Source organism: Ictidomys tridecemlineatus, chromosome 6, assembly GCF_052094955.1.
Source record: "Ictidomys tridecemlineatus isolate mIctTri1 chromosome 6, mIctTri1.hap1, whole genome shotgun sequence".
Lineage (NCBI taxonomy): Eukaryota > Metazoa > Chordata > Mammalia > Rodentia > Sciuridae > Ictidomys > Ictidomys tridecemlineatus.
The window spans coordinates 166683860-166707562 of NC_135482.1; the positions used below are offsets into that span (position 1 = coordinate 166683860).

Here is a 23703-nt window from a genome sequence, read left to right on the forward strand (position 1 = left end):
TGTACATGATTGTGGGAATCATTGTGTTGTTTTCATATATGTACATGGGAAAATTATGTCAGATTGATTCCACTGTCTTTCCTTAGCCTCTCCCCTCTCCCTTCCCTCCATTCCCCATTGTTTAATCTACTGTACTTCTATTCTTCCCTTCCCACCCCCCTTATTGAGTGTTACCTTCCACATATCAGAGAAAACATTCAACCTTTGGTTTTGGAAACTGGCTTACTTCACATAGCACAATAGTCTCCAGATCCATCCATTTGCTGGAAAATTTAAATAAACAATTTAAAATAGAAAAAAAAAATACTCAAAAGATCTCAAAAAGAGGGTGTGTTTTCTGTTAATTTCAGAACCAAGTATCTTGAAAATGGTACCACATTGTTTATTGAACATGCATAAATTTCAATTTATACAAAGTTTGGCATCCTCATTAATTACCTCTTTACCTGATGATGGATAAAACTAATTAGGATTTGTCTTCAGAATACTGTAAATTCTATTTCATGGGGGGAAAGAAAAATCACTGAGGAAAACAGCCTAGTCAGCAAAACCTCATATAATACTGCTTTCTGGATTGTTCTTCACCTTCAACACAATTCATCCTTACACAGTTGTACCTAGGACATGATTTGTGATTTGCAGTTACAGTGATTCTGGGCACTCCCTCTGATGGAAGCAGCTCTGTATTTTATGGTCATTTTCCTGTGCACCAAGGGGCAGGCTGAGGGGAAGGATGCCAGGGTAGGAAAATGAGTGCCAGTACTTGGGAGATGTCTCTCCTTAGGTCTCAGCATGGTGCCTGGGGAGGAGCTGGAAAGTCGCCTGACCTTAGATCCTGTGAGGAAACAGGTTATTTATACTTAGTCACCCTCTGGGAGGTGAAAGCAGGACAAAAGAGAGACAGGAAAGGACAGAAAGGACTCAGTACATAAATATTGAAGCTTTCCTCTTCTAGATGTACTTAGGGCTTTGCCATTCCTCCTCCACATTACCATATTAATGCATTTCCCAATGGGTACCTCCTGTTTAGCACCTGATAACCCTCTCTCTCACCCATCCAGCTAAGTATGCCTTGATCCTACTGCCTCAGCAGCTTGTGGTACTAACAGGTGATGAGAATGCTCATTGATTGACAGGACAAGATCTTACTTTCAGATGAGCCCACGGATTCAAATAGTGAGTGTTGAAATCTCCTTCAGGTTCTTGTAAAATCATATTAGGTTTTGATGCAAAATTAAAGACTCACTAATCGAAAGCTGTCAGCGCAGTGTGTGGTCATGATAACTTAATTTACATTAGAATCAAGCCATCGCCTTCTTCAGTTTAATCCTCAAACCTTTTGGCTTCTGCTGTAAGGAGGACGCAGATTACAGTGTGTCTGTCTCTCGGGAAGTATTTCTGAGAGGTGTAGATGCTCAGTCATTCTCAGTGGAGCATAAAACAGGCAGTACAGTTCAGAGGTTCAATCAACATGCTGAAGTGGTTCATGAAAATCTTTTGTTTCTTTTGCCCCTGGTAAAATTTGACAAGGTTGAAACATTCTATTTTGATTTTCACATGGGAAACAAAAATAAATAAATAAATCGAAAGAATGATGGATAACCTACTGAGAAATTTTGCTTGCTCTTAAATTACTTGTTTACATGGATTAATGGTGGAATTCGTTGGTTTTTTTACAAGAGTGATTAAAAGGGCTGTGGATTGTATTTCCTAAACAGGATTTGCAAGGCTTTGAATGCTTTTGAAAGGCCAAGTTGGAACCAAACTGAGCTGTCAGGCTTTTTTTTTTTTCTTTTAGGCAAACTTGATATTGTTCTTAGAATTAAACTGACCTCAGATTGTTTAAGGGAGTTTAGGATGGTGCTTTCCAAATGCAGGCTCTGGGTCTTGTTATGTTGCAAATATTGATCCTTTGTTCCTCTTACCCAGGGAGGCAGAGGTGCACTGGTAAAAGCTCTCTTGTCTTATCTCTTTGCAGGCTTGTTGATTGGTGCTGGCTGTGCCCTGTACCCCTTGGGCTGGGACAGTGAGGAAGTCCGACAGACTTGTGGCTACATTTCTGGCCAGTTTGACCTGGGTAAGTTCTCTTCATGAATGGCACGTCTTTTACAAAAAGAACCTCACGTGATATTTCCTAGAAGCAGAAGGTGGAAAAATAATGGAGAAGGAAACTATATTGCAGCTGGTAGTCATGTGTGACGATATATGTACACTCCTTTATCCATTTGTTTAGTGATAATCTACTGTTTGTCCAGCACAATGATTTGTACTGTAGATGCAAGGATAAGAAATGGCCCTGCTTTCAAGAGTTTAATATTCATTGATCAATTCATTCAAAATCCAGTATTTACTCATGGGCTGAGAACAACTGTGGAATTCCACAGTCTTGCTGAGAAGACAAAGCAAACAGAACAATCAAGGAAATGACAATGAGGGCCGAGGAATCCGAAGCAATTTCAGTTCGAGGTAATAGACCACTTTCTGAAAGAGGCGAGAATGGAGACAGGTCTTGGATGAGGTGAGTCTGTGGCTTCTCAGGAGTAGACAGAGCACTTAGCAGTTAAACAAAGGAACAGTACAGCAAAGGGACAAGAAGAGATGGGAAAAGCTCAATGGGAGACTACAGAGACCCTCCCCATCAGTAGGAATAGGTGCCACTGTAAAGATATGGTGAGTAGGTAAGAGTTCACACACTGATGAAGGGCACCTCATCGATTTGCTTTTCTGTATATTGAGAAAATTTTAGGTATTTTCCAACTGTATCTATAGAGTCTTTTACTGGGCGACCTAATAATTTTGCATTGTACTACATACTGTACATCATTTTAATTTGTAATAGTTGGGTAACGTTTCACTTCATTGATAAACCTACACTTACTTAATTGTTACTGATGTCCTAGGCCAGAGGGGTCTTCATTTCAGGGAGTCCCAGTAGATCAGATCTGGGCACTCACTCCAAAAATCAAATGGAAAAGGTGAAAAGCAGGGAAGGAATTTTTTCAGTATATCCATACTGGGGAAACAAGGGGAGACCAAGTGTCCTCAGCCCTGTCCTCCAGGGGTACTGACAAGAGTTGCAGTTTTAAATGTGGACAGAAACAAGAGTGTGGGGCAAGAAGTTTGCACAGGTAAGCCGCCTTGGTCAAAGTGTGGTCTGATTGGCCGACCATCAATTCAGGTCTGGTTCTGAGAAGTCCTAAAGACTCTGGTGACGTCATTAATCCCTTGTGGGACGAGATGGTTGCTTCTGCTCTGGGGGATAGCTGCAGTTTGTATTGGGGGGTAATTGCTTCTATTTATGGGGGATGGTTCCATCATGGGGTGATCGGCTTGTAAGGCTCACTGTTCCTGGAATCTTGAAGATGTCTTGCTTTTTATCTTAGTGAAGTGGCACAAGAGAAGTTAGGTGAAACTAGAACTAATCATCCTTGTATCGCTAGTCTTTAGGCAGACACTCCTTAAATGGTTAATATATCTGTTCCATACCTGAGCAGGAATCTGACCCAAAGATTAAGGTAGAAAGGAGACAGATACAAAATGAAGACAGAGCTGGGCGTGGTGGTGCATGCCTGTGATCCCAGAGGCTAGGGAGGCTGATGCAGGAGGATTGTAAGTTCAAAGCCAGCCTCAGCAAAAGCAAGGCACTAGGCAACTCAGTGAGACCCTGGCTCTAAAAAAAAAATACAAAAAAAAGGGCTGGGGATTTGGCTCATTCAATTCTTGATACCAAAAAAAAAAAAAAAAAAAAAAAGAAGAAGGCTGAGATGCCAAGTTTTTAGTATGTTTGTTTTGTTTTTGCCTCTTTAGTTACCCATCAGACATCTTTAAGCCCAAGAGTCAGTGCTTCTTAGTAAAAGCAGCCTCTCATTCTCTATTACGTAACTACTTCCTTTTTCCTTTATGATTGAACAGTTAATCTATTCCAGTTTCTATTGTTTTAAGACATATGATACTGAATCATTTCATGACTGTAAGTGTCATCTCTACTGAATGATTTCATTCAGAGTATCTTTCTAGAATTAATAGATTAGAGAACCTACAAAATACTTATTGCTATATGGAAAAGTAAGTATGTTTTCCTCACTCATCCCCATGTGCATGGCTAAGGCTCCTGAAGCAAAAGGCAGATTAACAAGAGAAAAAAGTACAAATTTATTTAAGATAAGTTTTGCATGACAAGAGAACCTTTTTTTTTTTGGCAGTGCTGGGAATCAAACCCAGGGTTTTGTGTATCCAAAGCAAGCACTCTACCAACTGAACCCAATAAGAGAAGCTTCATAAGGAAATAAAGACATGATGAAAAAGGGTAAATGTGTACATTTTATGCAGGGTAATGAGGAAGTGGGTAGTCATGGAGAGATGTAATTAGACAATGGGAACACATGGAATGGTGGTAAATTGGGGGAGAGCTAGTGAGGCCAGTTTGTTCAGATTCCTCTGTGTCCCTGTCTTCAGAGCTAAAGGCTGTGTTTTAGTACGCTGCTGTGACTAAAAGATCTGACCAGAACAATTATAGAAGAGGAAAGTTTATTTGGGGCTCATGGTTTCAGATGTCTTAGGATCCTGTCTCCTGCTTCAAGGGGCAGTTCACACAATCCCTCCTAGTTTTGTAAGACCTATAGGGGAGAAGGCAAGGTAAGGTCAGAGTGACCTTCCTGCTTCTGTTATTTTCTCAAATATATTTGGGAGCAGCACACGTAATGTGTCCCTAAGCCAACTGTTGCATAGTGATAGTAAGTGTATTTTCCATATGGAAGGACCAGATTCCTGACAGTTAATGTTCCAGCTGGTTAATAACTTTGACATATCCTTTTCACATGCAATATCTCACTCCAAGAAGAAAACTTCTGTTGGTCAAATGGCAGTATTAGTAAATGCCAAATCATTGAGTTCTATGTTAGAACACACCCATGAAAATTTTTTAAGATAATGAAGAAAATAGAACTGATACAATATCAGAAGTCTGTGAATTTCAAAACAAACCAATTTGTTTGTCATCAATGGATGACAACCACTCTGCTTTCCTCAAAATTAATTCTGAGTCCAAATACTAACCTTCTTTCTCTTTTCTTTTCTTTTCTTTTCTTTCTTCCTTCCTCCCTCCCTTGTTTCCTTCCAGGGATTGAACTCAGGGGCACTCAACCACTGAGCCACATCCCCAGCCCTTTTTTTGTATTTTATTTAGAGACAGGGTCTCATTGTGTTGCTTACCACCTCACTTTTGCTGAGACTGGCTTTGAACTTTCGATCCTCCTGCCTCAGCCTCAGGAGCTGCTAGAATTACAGGTGTGAGCCACTTCTCCTGGCTTTTAAATACTCACCTAATTTGCATGGATAAAAAGAATCATAGCTTCCCCTTTGCCTGTTCTCCTCTCCTTGAGGACAGGTTTTCCTGTCTGGATTAGTTTTGTGATTGGCATAATGTAGAAAAGAGAAAAAAAAAAATGCTGGCACAAAATTGTCCACCTGCTTTTTTGTTTTGTTTTTTTGGAAAGCAAACTGTGCCCAGGGAGATATTTTAATATGATGTTTGGCATTTTTCTTTCTCCCGTGTTTGAAGCATTCCTGGCTGTTCCACACAGGCCCAGACTTGATTAGAATCCTGTTCTCGCTGACCTGTTGTTATTGTGCATTGCTATATTAATTAGCAGATCATAATGAAACTCCCTTCCTGTTACTGCTGCTGTTTTCCTACAGCACCCCAGTATTTTGTATCCTCTCAGACTTGTGGGTTAAAAATTTGAATGTCACATTAAAATCTAAAAAGACATTTGTTATTTTTTTATTCACTGGTGATTATAATTTCTTATTAAATTCAATAAAACCAATTTGAGGAATGATAGTCCTGTTTTAATTTCTGCCCTTTTGCTTTTAAATGTCTCTTAGACTGGATGAGAAAGTGCAAAGTTATCATCTACAGATAAAAGGAATTCTAGGTACCCTGAAAAATATTTTGTGCTTATTGACCTCTGTTGCTTTAGGTTTTTATTTTGGGAACTCTGTTATCTTTTCTTTCAAAAGAAACCCAAAGAGAAACTGTACATCACTAGGCCCATCCCACCTAATTTCCTATGCTTCCTCCCTTTAAAAACTTGTTATTACTCCCCTGAACTCTGCCGATGGATAAACTCTGTGGATTAGTGAAGACAGAAATTACAGTGGTGCATGCCTGTAATCCCAGTGGTTCAGGAGACTGAGGCAGGAAGATCTCTAGTTGAAAGCCAGCCTCAGGAATTTAGAGAGGCCTTAAGTAACTCAGTGAGACCCTGTCCCTAAATAAAATATAAAAAGGGTGGGCGATGTTGCTCAGTGGTTTTCGCCCTTGGTTCAACCCCCTATGCCACAAAAAAGAAAAACAGAAATTACAGAACTAAATTGAGAGTGCATTTAGGACCAGGGCTGGTGGACAACAGGAGTCCAAGGGTGAGCATCCTCCCTAAGGAGGGCTCCGGGGCCACTTTTCAGTGGCATGTACACTGCTGGCCCCAGCCATACCCTCCCTGCCTCTTCTGAGTATGCAAGCTCATCTCTACCTCATTTCAAAGAGGACACTTTGTGGACACATGTTCTTTTCAAAGGTTGGGAAACAGTACTATTAGTAAAGCTCCTGCAGTCCTTTATGTGGACCCTGGGTCCCTTTCTTGCCGTGCTGGGGTTTTTGTTTGTTTGTATGTCGATGAAGCTGGGAGTTGAACTCAGGGCCTTGCTCATGCTAAGCAAGTGCTCTACAGCTGAGCTACACCCCTGGCCCTGGCATCCTGTTTTTGAATTGCTGTTACTGTCTTGGCCAGAGCATCCTGAAAGAAGTAATTGCTTTGGTTTCTCCATGGTGGATTATTTAAAGAGTGAATTCATTTCAATTATTCAGCCAACAAATATGTATGTCGTGTTTACAGTGTCAAAGAACTATTTATGACCCTCGGGGTGTTTAAAACTAGATATTAACACAGATAATATTCATATAAAGTATGTCGGACAGGCAGAGTGTCAGGAGCTACGGTGGGCATTGTGGATGGCTTGCTGAGCTTATCCCACCCTAGTTGATCCGTGAGAGTCAGAGATTGGCAGGCATTTATGCAGAGAGCCAGACTGTAAGCTTTGCAAGCATGTGGTCTCTGTAGCAGCTGCGCAATTGTGCAGCCATAATGTCAATAGGTATATGGGACATAGGTGGCTATGGCCCTAATAAAACTTTATTTACAAAAGCAGGCCCTGGGGTCATAGTTTGGTAATGTCTGATTTTGTTCGAATAACATCTCTGACAAGTCAGAAATGGTTTCATTTCAAATTATGTCATTTACTGATCCTGGAGGCCTCTAGGGTAGCCAGTCAGGATTGAGGGCAGTGGAAACTCTGCACCAAGCAGCCCTGTTCAGTTACCCCAGTGAGCAGTGCAAATACTGTACATTCCAGGTTGGGTTATGGTGGGAAACAAGGTGCACTGTAAATCTATCTTGGTCACAGTGCCCCTTGCAGTAGCATGGGATGGGAAGGCTTCGACCCACTGAGGCCAGTGAGACTGGAGGAGGTATAAACAGAGGTTTCTGAAGAAGGGCACCAGAAGATGTCTCTCCCTTCCCTGGCTGCCCCTCTGACCAGGTGGAAGCATAGGAGTAAACAGGGGAGTATGGACAGAGGTGGATTCACAGCCTGTGGATCAGCCATCCATGAAACTCACTTACCTGCACCTGCACCTGAAAGCAGTCTGGTAGCAGTTTGGTAGTTTTTTGCTAGATCACAATTCAAGGCCATCAGACCTTGCTTGGAGCTTTGTAAAGAAGTGTGTTTTCCTGAGCACTCAAGGCTACATAAGGTTTAGGCTGGTAAAGAGTGGGTGTGGGTGGGCTATAGGGCAGGCAGGGGGAAGAGTCAGGAGGGAGCCTACTTTATGTTCTACTTTCCTGTTTCAACTTGTTTTAATTCCAAATGTCAGTCACAAGACAAGATACAAAGTAATATTTTACTTATCTTGTGGGTGGGTGGGTAGAAGGAAACTCCAGGGGAAGAACATTTAAACTGAATCCCAAACTGAAAGTAGTAGTTAGGCAAGAAGAGATTTCATAAGAAACTTACAATCGTGGTTGTAATGCAATGTGGTAGGAATCTACAATTAAAAAAAAAAAAAAAAACTTAGAAAGCAAAATGAGAAAGAAGGGTATTTTCGTTTTGTTTTTACAGGCCTTAATGTTTTTATAAGTCTGCTGATGATTTATCAAGCATTTGTGTATTAAGTGTAATCTTGAAGTGATTTTGCAAAAGTGTCCACTTTTACAGATCAAAGTTGTTACCTTGCTATGTTTGAATTCGCTTATTTATCAAGAAGAAAGGAGCATTTGTGGAGCATTTTTAATACAGGAAAACAGGAATGTCAATAGGCTTCACAATGAATGTCAAAATTCTCCAACTGGAAGTGTCATTTGCCTTGATAGTAGCTCTCGACCTATAGTGTTAGAATCAGAAGCTGTCCTGTCGAGAATGTAGATTTTTAGTATCCATGCATCAGAAACTATGACTCTCATTTTTGTTTTAAACACAGATCATTTTTAGGTTTAAGTTACAAAAGCCTGACTCAACACCTGGATAAAACTAAGAAGACACTTAAAATCTTTTATTACAGCAAGGCCAGAGCAGGGATGAGCTGCAGACTTGACTGATCCAAGGACTCAAAGAGATGCCCAGGGCCCATGTTTGTGAAACACCATCTGTAGATTGGCTACTACCATCTGCCATCTGTAGGTTGGCTTCATCCTGAAGCTAGTTCTTCTGTGGTCATAAATACATTTGGCACTTATGACTCTGTCCAAAAGAGAGGGCAAGCTTCTCCCCCAGCTCCTCTACTCAGTCAAGTTGGGCCAAATTTGTTGCATGTTTGCTCATGAACAGAAGCTACTGCTAGGGGGATGTCATATGGTAAGTAGCTTCTTGGAAGTGCTTAGAGTTTTCTGGAACTGGATTTTACTGAGAAGTTGTTGGATTTGTAAATTGTAGATGAAGCTAAGAAGCATGTCTATCTTTTTTATTGTCACTGCTCCTTCCATTAATGTGATTATAAACAAAGGGTCAGTAATGATTTATGCTTTGAAGCATAAACAATGGTGATTTTACTTATTACTTTTTGGGAGTTCAAAACAGTACTACTGATAAGAATAATCCATAGCATAGCCATCTGGCACATAACAAAAGTCAGGACAGTGTTTGCTATTGGACAGGACCATTTTTAATGAATATTTACTGATCAATCTTTGTTCTTCATTTTATATTTCATATCAGAAAATTTGAATTTATACATCAAGCATAAGGTCTTTATAATCAGGTTGTCCAATTGATTTAATTCATGCCTCAGAGATATTTTCATCCACCAAAGAATTTTCTAATTATATCCCCTTATGATCAAAAGTAGTGTTTCAATTAATTTGTCTTGCTAATTTGCCAAGTAAATTTGAGTAATTATTGCTTTCATTTTGCTATTTAATTTGATTAAGAAGCCATCATGTTTCCTGTTCCTGAAATTATGCTGTTGGTGTCTTAGGAACAGTACCATAAACTCTAAACCCGGAGCGCAGCAATGTTGGAGAAAATGACAGTCTGTTTCTATCTTCAGTCTAGGAGAGAAATCCTTTCTAGTCTTGTCTGATTAGTGGCCAGCCCACCCGTCTTTGGACACATCTCCTTTAGCTCTTTGACACCTGACTCACGTTTTCCTTCCTCAAATTTAATCATACTTGATTTGCAAGAAGAACATGTGGGTAAAGATAGAAACAAACCCTGATATCCCTCCAAAAAAAATTATGATTAAGATAGACATGATCCCTACCTGCATGCTGTATATGGTGAAAATAACCCCAGAAAGGAGGACCAGGGGAAAGGAAGGAAGCAAGAAATGAAGAAAAGAAGGAAAAAAAAAAACTTACTATAAATTTTTAACAACTAAAAAAGCAACTGCTGTCACATTTCTGCATATATTTGGCTCCGAATACCTGGCAAAAATGGTAGCATCATTCTGTTATAGTTTAGTCTCCATCCAGAAAAAATCAAGATCAGGGTCATAGTTTAAAGAACCAAATGCTCTGATAGGTGAAAACAGAAAATTGCTTGAAATTCTTTTCTTCCTCAGTTCTTTTTTTGATTCGGTTATTTCAGTGCAGAATCATTCCCCCTCTTACATTAATACCTTTAAAAAACCTTATTCAGTAGCTTACAGCAATCTATGGCTGAAGAAAGCGGGAAATTCTCTTGGAAAATGTGTGGAAAATAGGATGTCTTGAGGCACCGCCAGAGAATATGCTGGTCTCTCCTTTCAAGATTCTTCTTAATTTTTTTTCAATATTTTTATTTGAAAAACAAAGGTCTACCTAAGTGCTGTGCCTTCTTAGGTGGAGTGTAGAGTCCTGAAGGAGATTTAGGAACCTGAACAGTTTCATTCTGATGATTCTTTTGTATTAGGTGCGCTCAGCTCTTTACTACCATGTCTCATTTGAATGTTAAATGGGAGCCAGAAAAACACTTCATTTCAAATGTAACTGTTTGGGGAAGATATTTTTTGATGTTTGGGATCATCTCTCAGGAGTGAACTTTATTCAACAGACTGTGTCAATGAGGTAGGAAAGGAAGAAAGGACAATTGAGACAAATTGTCGATATGAGCACCGTCTTGCTTAAACCCATAGATTTTATTAAAATGTTCTGGTAGCAAGGGTTTGGGGATTATGTTTCAGGACACCATCTGACTACTTCTGATAATGGAATACAGTCCCCGTGGAAAGTCCCCTGCCTGCTCCTTGCCTTCATGGGGCTTATAATTGAAAAGATTCACAGATGTGTCTTGGAATAGTCTCTTCTCTAATCACGTGCGTTTAGACCAGTAACACTATGCTGATGTTGCTGGGAGATTTGTCTTTACCAGACATTTGAAGAGAGTTCTTTCAAATCTTTCTATAAGAGCCCTAACTCTCAAGAAAAATATTTCTGCCCCAGAACTGAAAATTCATATTGATGGGCTTCCTCGGGTGTTAATGATCTGCCCCTGTGTTTTTTGCCTTCATTCCATCACAAAAGATGGAAAGTAGCCACTGGTTTTAACAGGTGTCCCGCAGTTAGGCAAAGGTCCTTTGTAAGCATTATTCATTGGGATCACCAGAAATGATAAAAGGACTCATCTGACTTCTAGTCTGATTTTTAACCTAGTAATATATTGACGAACATAAGGAATAAAGAGAAATTATAAAAAATTCACTAAATGAGCAATGGTCTATAGTGGGACTTCATGTATCAGATCTTTTCAGAAAATACCATACGAAAGGATTATTCCAAATAAATGTATTTTCCCCCGAAAGCGTTAGTTAATGGGAAACAAACAAATTGGCCAGCTATGAACTGGATTTGAATCTCAGTGTCAATCCCTTACAACAACTTGATTCAGGATCTCAATTCCCTCTCTAAAAGGGGATAACAATACCTGCTTCTCACATGACTATTGAAAAGACTCAGTATGACAGCCTGAATTGTTTTGCACATGGAAAAAATTCAACAAGTGTTAGTCCTCCGTTCTGCCTAAAATACCAACACAGTCTTTATTTTAATCATGTTGTTATGGTTTAGATATGGTTATGTTTTTTCCTATGGGTAAGGCTATGCAAAAATGCACAGAGAGGAAATGATTAGATTCTGAAAGCTTTAAATTAATGCCTGGAAGGCTCTACTAATATGGTGTCACTGTGTGGTAACTAGAGGCAGTAGGATTTGGCTGGAGGAAGTAAGTCACTGGGAGCATGCCCTTGGGGTTCATATTTTGTCATTGGTGAACAGAGCTCTCTGTGTTTCCTGGTTGACACGTCCTGGGATGCTTTTCTCTGCCATATTCTTCTGCCATGATGCTCTCCCTCATCTTGGGCCCAGAGCTATGGAGTCAGCCTCTGAAACAATGAGCCAAAACAAACTTTTCCTCCTTTAACTTGTTCTTTTCAGGTCTTTTAGTCACAGCATTGCAAAAACTGACTACAGCAACATTGAAATAATTTAAGGATGAAGTATGTTATGTCCCCATCATTTCAACCAGAATGTATAAAAAGTAAACAAGCAAAAATTATACTGTTATATGGAGTCCTTCCTAAGAGTTACGGACACACATTAACTGCTGTGCACCTTTACTGAATAACCAAGACTGAAAGAACTTTCTAGTTCTTTCTGGTTTGTTTTGTTTTGTTTTGAAGCAGTTTTATGACATGCTGTCACCTATTATATACTGCCATTATTAGTTATGTCTTTTGTTTCTTGCTCCCTCACTTCTGATTTGTGTCCTAATTATCATAAGTCATTTTGCAGCCACACATTAAAGAAGCACTGTTCAGTTTTCTGTTTCTGTGAACTTCATATCATTGAAGCACTGACATTTGTATGCTCTGGCCAGTGCTTTTTAACTTCCTGATTTGGGGTCATACTTTGGACAGCTGAATATGCCATTTGCATAAGCATGCTTCTTAGGGTTAGCAACAGGATGCTTTGATGACACCAGTAAATGAGCTCAATGTTATGGTAACCTTGGTCCATGGATTTATTTTAACTTGAGGTTTCCAGACTATTTCAAGGGGCCCATAGTTCATCATTAGGCTTCAGAGAATTTGTAAACTTACTGAAGCTGTATGTAATTTTTATGTGCTAGGTACATGTGATTTTCTTTTCATGATTCTAAATGGTTCTTGATATCTGAAGACAGAACCTCTGTCAAACAACATTGGGAAGTCTGACACTGGAAATCTCAGGGATCTGAATGTTAGATATAACCTCCTGGAAAAACCTCAAATCTCCCCAAGAGGCTGGAAAGCATTGGAACCCCTTGGACTTGATTTCATTATATATGAAAGTATTTGTCAGAGGAATGGTGTAGGGGAAAATGTCCCCACGTACAATAAGCATTGTGGAAATAAGTACTCCTATACACCGTTCTATTTAGAAATCACATCTGTGCAATTGACTGCTCAATCTTCTTAGTGAGTTACATATGCTTTCCTTTGTGATCTTAACCAGTTTTGTTTGTGCCACATTGGAGACAGTTCTCCATGGAGGTCACATTTCAGCATATCTTGTGATCAGAGGCACTTTTTCTGGATTATCTTTTCAAAGATATTTGTGTTGTAAACAGTCTTGGAAGACAAAATTGGGGCCGGGTTAGTTTTATTGTTCAGTATAATATATATTATCTCCTTCTGAGGTAAAAATTGGACAGATTTTCTTGCAGCCCATTAGGAAAGATTCTTCAACTGTGACACAAACCCACTGTTTGCTTTTTCTACTTGGGCAGGCAAAGTTAATGGACACAAACAGGAAGCTCATGTTGCCGGATGGTACTATGTGAGTAACACAGTCCTCTTGTCTCTGATCCAGAAGTCTCCTACCTTTTGCCAGCATCCATGAAATTTTGGCAGTCTCACTCTAGCTCACAAGCAGAGTAGAACCTCAGACCTTTCACAGTTCTCAACAGCACTGTTAGTATGACTATGATTCATTTTAAAATACTTCAGCATATTGATGTACGCATGCTCTTGAGGCAAAAACCTCAGCTCAAGTATACACTCCAGGGCAGATACTCAATGCTGCTAGTACAAATACTGCTGTCATTCATATCTCCACCCACACCAGAAGCTTTACTAATTGGTGTAACAGTTGTCAGAAATGGATTTTTATTCATATAATTAGTGCTTTATTAATTAACATGGTAAATGTCTAAAAATGGGCTTTAATTGGTAAAATCAAAATATTCAGGACTATAGATTGGCTAAAATAGCTTGAGCTATATCGTATCCTTGCATGAAAGGATTTAAGGATCCATCCAGGCCCAGAGGCATTCTTCTTGGCCTGAGTAATCGTCAAAATACTGAACAACCAATATGTCCTAGACTCTGAGGAATCAGAACTAAAAGAAATGCTGGCCACTGTGCGAAAGCAGGCTCCCATGGGGTACCTCCTGGGACAGCCATTAACTCTGTTATGCTCGAATTCGGGACCCCCAAAAGACCACCAGACCACCAAGATCGACGTAAGCATCAAAGAGGTGTTTTTGCGAGCTAGTTCAGTCCTCTGCGCTCACACAGCAACAGGTGATGCTAAGAGGCCCCGAGCCCAGGGTTTGCAGTAGTTTTATACATTCTTTGGGGAAGGCAGGGACCCCCACACACATCATAGCATCTCTTAGCAAATCATCACACACGGCAGGAAAATCAAATAACGACTCTAAAACATGATTAGTGTATCAAGTGGCGGGAAAGAATCTGGAAAGAATTATTGGTTAGTTCAAGGGGTTGACGCACTTAAATTTGATTGGTTTAAATCCTGAGGATGTCGCAAGGGGGGGTACCTGCCAAACTGCAGGGCTTCTCTTAGATACTGGTCACCACACCTAGGTGGGGGCCATCTGGAATTTCAGATATGTGGATATCTTGGTGATCACCATCTGCGGCTTTTCCAGAGAACTGTTTCCACAGAGCTTTTCTGTAGTATTTTCCTGACTTTAGGACTACAGTAGGTCAGAGGTTAAGTTTCAAAGCAAAATGAGGTCCCAAGTGGAATGAGATTGCTTAGGTCTTTCACCTCTTTGTAATCTGGAGCCCGAGGCTAGGATTTTCTATTGTCCTCAAGGGAAAAGAGACACTGGAGGATATTTGAGGAACTTGGATCCATGGCTGTTTACCTACCAGTACAGAGGTATGTATTTTCATATTTTGACCACAATACACTGTAATGATGCATTCAAGTTGTGGGCTCTGAGAAATGGCACCTATGGACAAATCACCCCTAAAGGGTTCTGGTTTTAATCTTCCGTTTGAAGCACACCTGGTTGGTTGTTGTCAATGGGAACAGAAACCTGGAAGCTTGCCCCATTTGTCTGTAGTGGTTCTTTCATTCAAGTTGGTAACCCAAATACCTAGAAAGACAGAAATTAGGATCTGTCTAGCTCCCAGCACACAGTGATGAGCTATTTTGTGCCTGTTCTTTGATGGCTTTTCATTAAATAAGTATCTGCATGTGTAGCCGGATTTGGTCTGAGACTTGCTTTCATTGTAATTTGTGAAAGAATTAACTATCCCTCACAATCTCTTACATTTTTTTTTTTTAAATAGGTATTGGAATTTGCCAAAAAGGGTCGCAAGGTTGGGCTTGACCAAACGGGATTTAGTTCCGTTTCCAAGAGCTGCATTACAAGCCTGCAGGGATCATCAAGGAAAACCTCTTAGACTGAGGGTAGCTGACCAACATCAAAGCAGTCCTTGCTGCAGCACAATCCCATTTAACCGGATGCCCAGAGAGGATCTGCAGAGGCCACTTGGCAGCTGAGGGAGGTGTGATGGGTACTGACAGGGAGGGCGGATGAAATGTCATCCGGATGGAATGTAGCACCTCTTCCCACAGGTTTGTTGGAAAATTGGCTGCAGCCCTGGGACACACTGGGGAACCTAGTTTAGAGACACACCAGGCCTTTTCACACTCTCTTTTTGGGCCATCCATGAATCAAAGACCTGAGTTTCAGGTAGTCCCAGCCTTTATAAATAGCAGCTACAGACAGAAAGTAAAGAAGAATCTTTATCTCCCTACCCTGAGTGAAACCCTGCTGGTTATCTTAGCCACCCCCACACGGAGATCGGATTCTGTGTCAGTTCACAGTGGGAACACAAAGGCCACCACTGTACATTCTGTACACAGAGCCAATGTCATCTTAACAGTGGATGAGCTCTAGTGAAACTTTTAGGATGGCTTCAGTGCTAAGGGTCAAGGATTAATAGCAACTGCGCTTGCAGACACTCAGCCGGCAGGACAAGACAAAGGGTAAACTGCTTTTTATGTGTACATGGTGCAAATGTGTGTATTAAGAACTGTATCCAGTGGGTCACAGAACAGAGGCCCGTTTCATTGGTAGGAGCAAAAGAATTCAGAAGCCGCTCTACTCTCTCATCCTGCTTTTTTTTTTTTTTTTTAACACTTTCACTGAAATTTAATGCTGTTTCTGGAGGAGCCAAGGTACTTTTGTTTCTTGGGCATTCCTTTGCCTTGAGAGGATGCCAAGAGGCAGAGATGCCATCCTCTTCATGGCTCTGTGATTCTTGTTGGAATCTCAGGAGGGGGTGATGCAGGGCCTTGATTCAATGTGAAGTCCAGAAGGGAGGATCCTGAGTCCATCTGGTATTTAGAGGAAAAAGAATGAGGTTCGCTATGGTATGAAAGGGTAATCCCCCAGGAACCTAGAGAGGAAGTGAAGAAGTGTCTGTTTCTGTGTGGTCCTCATGCCTGGCAACATGGCAGGAATGTCCATTTCTTAGAGCTCTGACTTCCCCAACTCTGTGTCTTCCTTTCCAGGTGAGCCCTGCTCCTTTTGTTTGGTCTAGATCTCTTTTACACTGGTGGTTTACATATACTGACATGAAGTACACACAGTCAGCCCTCACCATCCAAGGGGGATTGGTTCCAGGATCCTTCATGGAGGCCAGAGTCAGAAGATGCTCAAGTTTCTTCTGTAAAATAGCCTAGGACTTGCATACAAAGAACACATCCTCATGCATACTTTAAATAATCTGTAGATGACTTATGGTACCTAGTACAGTTTAACTGCCGTGTGTGTGTGTGTGTGTGTGTGTGTGTGTGTGTGTGTCTGTGTTGTATGTGTGTGTATGTATATATATTAAACTGTGTCATGTAGCACAGTTTGGAAATGTGTGCATATTTTTGCTCTGAAGTAGGTTGAATCTGTGATGCATAGATAGCAGATACTGAGCGTCAGCTGTTTCTCCAAATGTCCAGGATTGTTGGCAAAAGAGAAAAAGGTTGTTGGCTTATTTCTCCCCGTTAACTTTAAACTTTGCTTTGAGTATGTGACTCACCTTTTAAAATGCAGGCAGGTAATTATGTGGTGTATATACTCATTACCCAAATAGGTCTAGATGTGTGTGGGGGGGTACCAGAGATTGAACTCAGGGGCACTCAACCACTGAGCCACATCCCCAGCCCTATTTTGTATTTTATTTAGAAACAGGGTCTCACTGAGTTGCTTAGGCTATGCTAAGGCTGGCTTTAAACTCAACAATCCTCCTGCCTCTCCCTCCGGAGCCACTAGGATTACAGGTATGTGCTACTGCGCCTGGTAGGACTAGATTTTTTTTTTTTATTAAGAATAAATAACACAGCTACACCAGCCTGCTTTACTTTGACAACCAGGAAATTATAAATTATAAGCAAAAGAAAATAGTCACTGAACAGAACACATTTAAGAGATCTTAGAAAGTCATTCCAGTATCCTGGACAATAGTGTCCTCATGAATAAAATACAGGAGGTGACATGGATACAGGATTATCAAACTCAGGGCCAAATCTGGTCTGCATGTTTCTGTAAATTTAAATATATATATATATATATATATATATATATATATATATATATATATAAGAACACAGCTATGCTCATTCATTTATTTTGCGTCTGTGGTTGCCTTTGAACTAACACACTTACTGTCTGGCCCTGTTTAGAATCAGATTGCCAACCCCTTGACCTGTGTGAACTTTCTCCCAGGTCTCTTTGGGTCTAAAATTTGTGATGCATTTCTCTGACTGCTAGAGATGGTGGAGAGCAACTAAGAACAGAATAGAGAGGAAGAGCATGAGAAGATCACCACTAAACAGGGATGAGAGGGGGGAGGGAAAGAGAGAGAGAAGGGAAATTGCATGGTAAAGGAAGGAGACCCTCATCGTTACACAAAATTACATATAAGAGGAAGTGAGGGGAAAGGGGGAAAAAAAGTAAGAGAGAAATGAATTACAATAGATGGGGTAGGGAGAGAAGACGGGAAGGGAGGGGATGGGAGGGGAGGGAAGGGGAGGGGAGGGGGGACAGTAGAGGTTAGGAAAGGCAGCAGAATACAACATACACTAGTATGGCAGTAGGTAAAAAAGTGGATGTGTAACTGATGTGAAACGCATTATGTATATAGGGTAAAAATGGGAGCTCATAATCCGCTTGAATCAAATGTATGAAATATGATATGTCAAGAACTTTGTAATGTTTTGAACAACTAATAAAAAAAATAAAAATAAATAAATAAAATCTGTGATGCTGGGATGTGTTCAGTGGCAGGAGAAGTGAGAGAAGGATAAAGTCAAAAGGACATGGAAATAGAGGCTGACGCGCTGGTTCTTGACAAGGCTTGAATTTAAAAGAGGCTGTGTCCTGTTCTGGTCTAATCCCTTCACAGTAATCCCTGCCTCCCGTCCCTCCTGCCTTCCCGTTTTGCCTGAAGCATTCACAGCTGGAGTTGCCTGGAAGGACTTTGATTGCACATAAAAATCCTGTCGTCTTTCTCTGTGGAGCACATGCTCTGCTTGTATAAAACCCTTCAAATGTATCAGCTGAAAAAATTCCTTTCCTTCTGTGAGATATAATTGTTTCCCATGTGGAATATAGAACCACTTTATCTTGCCAAGCCAGAGGCATTTTGTTGAGGAAAATGGGTTTTCTGTGCCCCTGTGTGCTGCCCTGGTCCTGTGTGGTGCTCTGATGGATGGATGCTCCGTTCCCTCCCACCTGGGCACAGGGGTCCTGCATACGTACCCATCTCACCTATCATTGTTAGATTGCATGATTAATGCTAGAAGGTCATCTTGACTTAAGTGATTTAATTTATTGGCTGTTTGCTTTGTTGATTGTGGTTGGTAGGAACAGGACAAGGTTTTATTTTAGATGGGATGTGGCCAGAGGGCAGGAACCATCTAAGCCACCTCATTGTGTGCTGTGCTTTATAAAGCTACACTTGCAAGTGGGATGTAAGAAGTTTGTTAGGCACCTTTTCATCATTGTGACAAAAAATACCTAAGAAAAACAACTTAAAAGAGGGAAAAGGTTTATCTTGGCTCACGGTTTAAGAAGTTTTAGTTCACAGTCACTTGGTCCCATTGCTGTGGCCTACAGGGAGGCAAAATATCATGGTGGGGAGGGGGTAATGGAGCAACACTGCTCACCTTATGGCAGCAGCCAAGAAGGAGAGAGAGAGAGAGAGAGAGAGAGAAGAAGAAGGAGGAGGAGGAGGAGGAAGAGGAGGCAGAGGGAGAGGAGGAGGAGAGGGAGGAGAGGCAGAGGGAGAGGAGGAGGAGAAGGAGAAAAAAGAAGGGACTGGGCACAAGATCTACCCTTCAGTGCATGCCCTGGTGATCTACTTCCTCCAGCCTCCTACAGTTTCTATCACTTCCTAACAATCCATTCAATTATGAATCCATTAATGGATTAATCCACCAGTAAGGTCAGAGCCCTCATGATTCGATCACTTCACAAGAGCCTGCCCTCTGAACACTGCTGTATTGCGGACCAAGCCTTCCACACACAAGCCTTTGAGGCACATTTCAGATCCTAACGATAACAGAAGGTAAATGAATACTTACCTGATTTTCATAAGGAAAATTATAGAATAAAAATAGTCAATGGGCTGGGGATGTAACTCATCTGTAGAGTGCTTGCCTAGCATGTGTGTGGGGCCCTGAGTTTGATTCCTAGGAGAGAGAGAGAGAGAGAGAGAGAGAGAGAGAGAGAGAGAGAGAGAGAGAGAGACTTATTATCCCAGTTTCTCATTTTGCCTGCCGTATTACCCATATATTTATTGATTTCTTTTTCCTTATTCTTACAAACATAAAAGTCCTTCACTGATTTTGTAGTACATGTACATGAATATAAATAAATATACGTTTACATATTTAAACTTTTTAAACCTTAATCTTGAAATATGTAGAAAAGTTGCAAAAATAACATGAAGAATTACTACTGTATACTCTCCCCCTAGTTTCCTCTAAAAGTAAATGTCGTCACATTTGCCTTATCATTCTTTGTCTCCTTCCCACTCATTCTCAGAAATTACTTAGGTAGTTCCTTTAAAAAAATGCCATTCTCTGACCTGGCCATACAGTTGCCAAAATTAGGAGATCAACATTGACAATCTATTATTACCCAATATATAGACTTTATATTGATAATATTTTTTAGTACAGAATTATTAATAAAAGAAATAGAATTTATTTTCTATTTCTTCTTGTGGATTTTTTTTGTGTTTTATGGTTTTCTACTTGCAGAGTGTAACAAGCACAAAGCACTCTTTAAAATACCCCGGGCTGGGGTTGTAGCTCAGTGGCAGAGTGCTTACTTAGCATGCATAAAGCCCTGGTTTCAATCCCCAGCACCACTCAATAAAATAAAATAAAATCTCCTGATGCTCTAAGTTTAAAAAATAAAATGAAATTTTGCTTCCCAAACCTGTACACTGTTGTTAGAAATTGTTAAGATGTAGGGAAAGATTTTAATAATAGTAATAACAATGCTGCTGATGAATGGCCATGTCTTCTTACCCCTAGTAACTCGGGCTCAGTGCTAGTGAACCACACATCAATTTTAGCCCCTCTTCTGTGTCTTCTGCCCTTTTCCTGAGCTGAAGCAGCTATGCAAGTATGTGATCTTGGAGAGTACTTCCTGGTAAATTCCTATGTCAATGATACCCCTTGGGGAACAATAAGTTGGCTAAAACTATTTTTTTCTTTTTCCTCAGCCCCTTAAACCAAGGGTGGAACTGAAATATTTCTTTGGGAGCAAGAGACAAAATCAAGTAAATTAAAATTATGACTATTAAGCAAAATTTCTGTGGGAACCCAGAAACCTGTACCATGCATACAATAGAAATAATTTGAGAAGTTTTAATTTTTCCTTTTCTTTAAAGTCTGAACTTGAATTTAAGTGTAGTGTTTGAACAGATGGTCATTCCCCCTAATGTTTCCCTCTCTACTGTATAGGCCCTTCCTATTCTTTCCATTCTGGTGACAGAATGAATTAAACTGGATAAATACAAGGTTGATAAATATTTTCCCATTAAACTTTACCCCCTAATATATCCCCTGAGAGGTAGTGCTGTTGTAAGCTGTTTGTAGATACATGTCTTTTCCAAAGACTAAATCCCTGCTCCCTTTAACATGTGTAGATATAGAGAATACTGGGTACTGCCATAGCTTGGGGTGTGGGTTCTCACCAACAGACACATCGGCACTGTACATTCTGACTTCCAGCATCCCAGTTAGCTTTATGGAAAAAGTAGGGCACATAATAAAGGTGTGTGATGAGGGGATCTTTTTTTGAATGTCTTGCTAGAACATCCCGAACTGACATACATACACTATGTGTTTTGGGGAAAAGATCATTCTGTTTCAAAGAGAGTCAGATCCTACCGTACTGGGCCAGACCAACTGAACCCTGGGTGCAGCAAATGAAAGATGCACATGAGTGACCTCATCTCTACCTTTTAGTCCCTTAAACCTGAGAAGAAATGTACTGGACGGACAGAAAAGTCAGTCTCATACACTAGAGAGGTTTTGCTGAGGAGAATTGCTGGGCCCCTCACTGTGGTGATTCCGGAGGCATCAAAATGTCCACTTCTTGGAATATTCTGTAAATAGACTCAGTACTTGGATAAAGGTGGGGGAGATTCTACCATAACCCACATCTCCTCACCACCTAGTCTTTAAGGACACACTATGGTGATGGTGGTGGTGTGCAGGGATGGGGTGGGGGGTGTGGGTCTCCTTCCCATTATTTGCTTGAGGACAGCACCCCCTGGGGCCCATCTCTAGGGAGTGCAAAAACTACAACATAAATGGAGCCCTTAGAGTCAGGTACAGTTCAACCCTGATAATTAATTTGAATTCGTACTTCCAGTTATACGCAGACATAAGAAACAAGCAAAGGTTTTAAGAAGAACCAAACCTCACATTCTTTCAACCTTTTGACTTCTTTATTTTCTGCCCACCAACCAAGTTCTTCTCTTTACAGACACCTGAAGTATGGTTTGTTTTTTTTTTTTTTTTTTTTTTTTTTTTTTTTTTTTTTTTTTTACTACTTGTTCCATTAAAAGTTTGAATTAAAGACTTTGTATGTTTTAGGTCAAAGGTTCAATAATTTTTCTTTGTACAAGTGCCACTTTTGTTCAGTAATTTCACAAAAGAGCAGGTGGAATTGGTCTCATGATATATTCTTTTTGTTCTGTATTTTAATGTTTATGTAAAGAAGGCCTGAATAGGAAGAGGTATGAAGGAATTTATTCAAGAGTAGAAAGACCTATCAAATTTTGTCTCTGGTGGTTAAGACTACAGAAGATTTTTTCTCTTTCCATTGATCCTATTACCTTCTGGCTTTGGTTATTTATAAGGAACAAGGACAAAATCTAATGTGTCTTTTTCTCTTACCTAGATTTTGCACTTATACCTTAAGGCATTAACCAATTTCAAAATATCACAGAAAATATTAATCCTTGATAAATGAAGTCTATCAGCTTTGTTTGTCCTGATGCAGGCACTTGTGGTTACAAGGCATGCTGGGAGCTCAGCGGCGCTCTTATAAGAAAAGAGAAATAAGTTAAGAACCCATGGAGCTCAAGTTCAAAATAGAGACAGGAAGACACAGCAAAGATCAAGATTCTGTGACAAATGGTGTACTAGTCAGCTTTGCATTACTACAACCAAATACCCAAAGCAACTAACTTTATAAACAGAAAAGGTTCATTTACCTTACAACTTTGAAAATTCAAGTGTAAGATCAGGTGGCCCCATTGGTTTGACTTCTGATAGTAGATAACATTCTTGGCAGGACACATGTAGCAGCAAGTGATCATAGCTTTAACCAGAGTACAGAGAAAGAAAAAGAGATTGAGGTTACACAGTCTCCTTCTAGGGCATGTCCCCAATGACCTAAGGTCCTCCCTGAAGATCCCAGTCCCCAAATGTTCCGTCATCTACCAGCAGCCCTGGAGGAGAATTGGAGAATGCCCACTACCTGGAGCCTTTCATCAGGCAGGGCTCAAGACAGAACCAGGCCACACCAAGTCTGGAGGCACATGGTAAGTTAGGTTCTCATGTCGGAAACACAGGTTGTCAGAATCCCTTGAGCAAATTTGTTTTAGACTTCACCTCGACACATTCTTTAGAGTACCAAGTTTGGTTCCATTGGCTTAGGAACTGGGGGGTGGGGGGAATTCTGTGAGATATAGTCCTCTGATAGTTAGAACATTCCAACCCAAGGTGGACTTGAGGATGTAGAGTCTTTTAAGAAAACTCACCAAGTCAAAGAGGTGAGATGAATTTTTTTCTTAGCATATGAGTTCTAGCAAAGATTAACTACTAGATACCCAGCAAATAAGAAAAATAAATTTAATTTAGATCTTCCTTACATATCATCTGAGGACAGAAAAAAAATTCTAGAATCAGTTTGATCCAAGTTCAAGCTCAAGTTCACCATTTACTTAATATAAATAAAGAGCTCATTACTTTGCTTTCATTGGAAATCAGATTGAGAAAATACAAACTTTCATGGAAATCAGATTGAGAAAATACAAACAGATTTGCCTCTCTAATACCCTAACAGGATCATAGACAGAAATGATGAATTGAGGTGAGGTGTCATTTCTTAACCGTTTAGCCCCTCCCTCAGTGTTTACATGACAGCTATTATATAATCATTAATGTTGGATTTCTACTGTCAGCACAAGTCAAGGCTCTGATGTCCATTCAGGCCTCGAATGTGTATGGGTTGTCTTCCTGGGTCCAGGCGCTGCTCTGAGCACAGGACACACAATGGGCATTCGAGGTCGCGCATCATAGACACCCAAACATTAATTGAACAAATTAATGGAGGGCCAGAGGTTAAACT

At 40.3% G+C, this 23703-nt stretch overlaps 1 protein-coding gene across 1 annotated transcript in view; it reads left to right on the top strand.

Annotated features, from left to right (window-relative positions):
- Lhfpl6 (LHFPL tetraspan subfamily member 6) overlaps positions 1–23703 on the top strand; it is a 228580-nt gene that overhangs the window by 196153 nt on the left and 8724 nt on the right. Inside the window, exon 3 of the mRNA XM_005330227.5 lies at positions 1979–2077. Within this exon, the coding sequence (XP_005330284.1) occupies positions 1979–2077 (99 nt within the window). The remainder of the gene's footprint in view (positions 1–1978; positions 2078–23703) is intronic.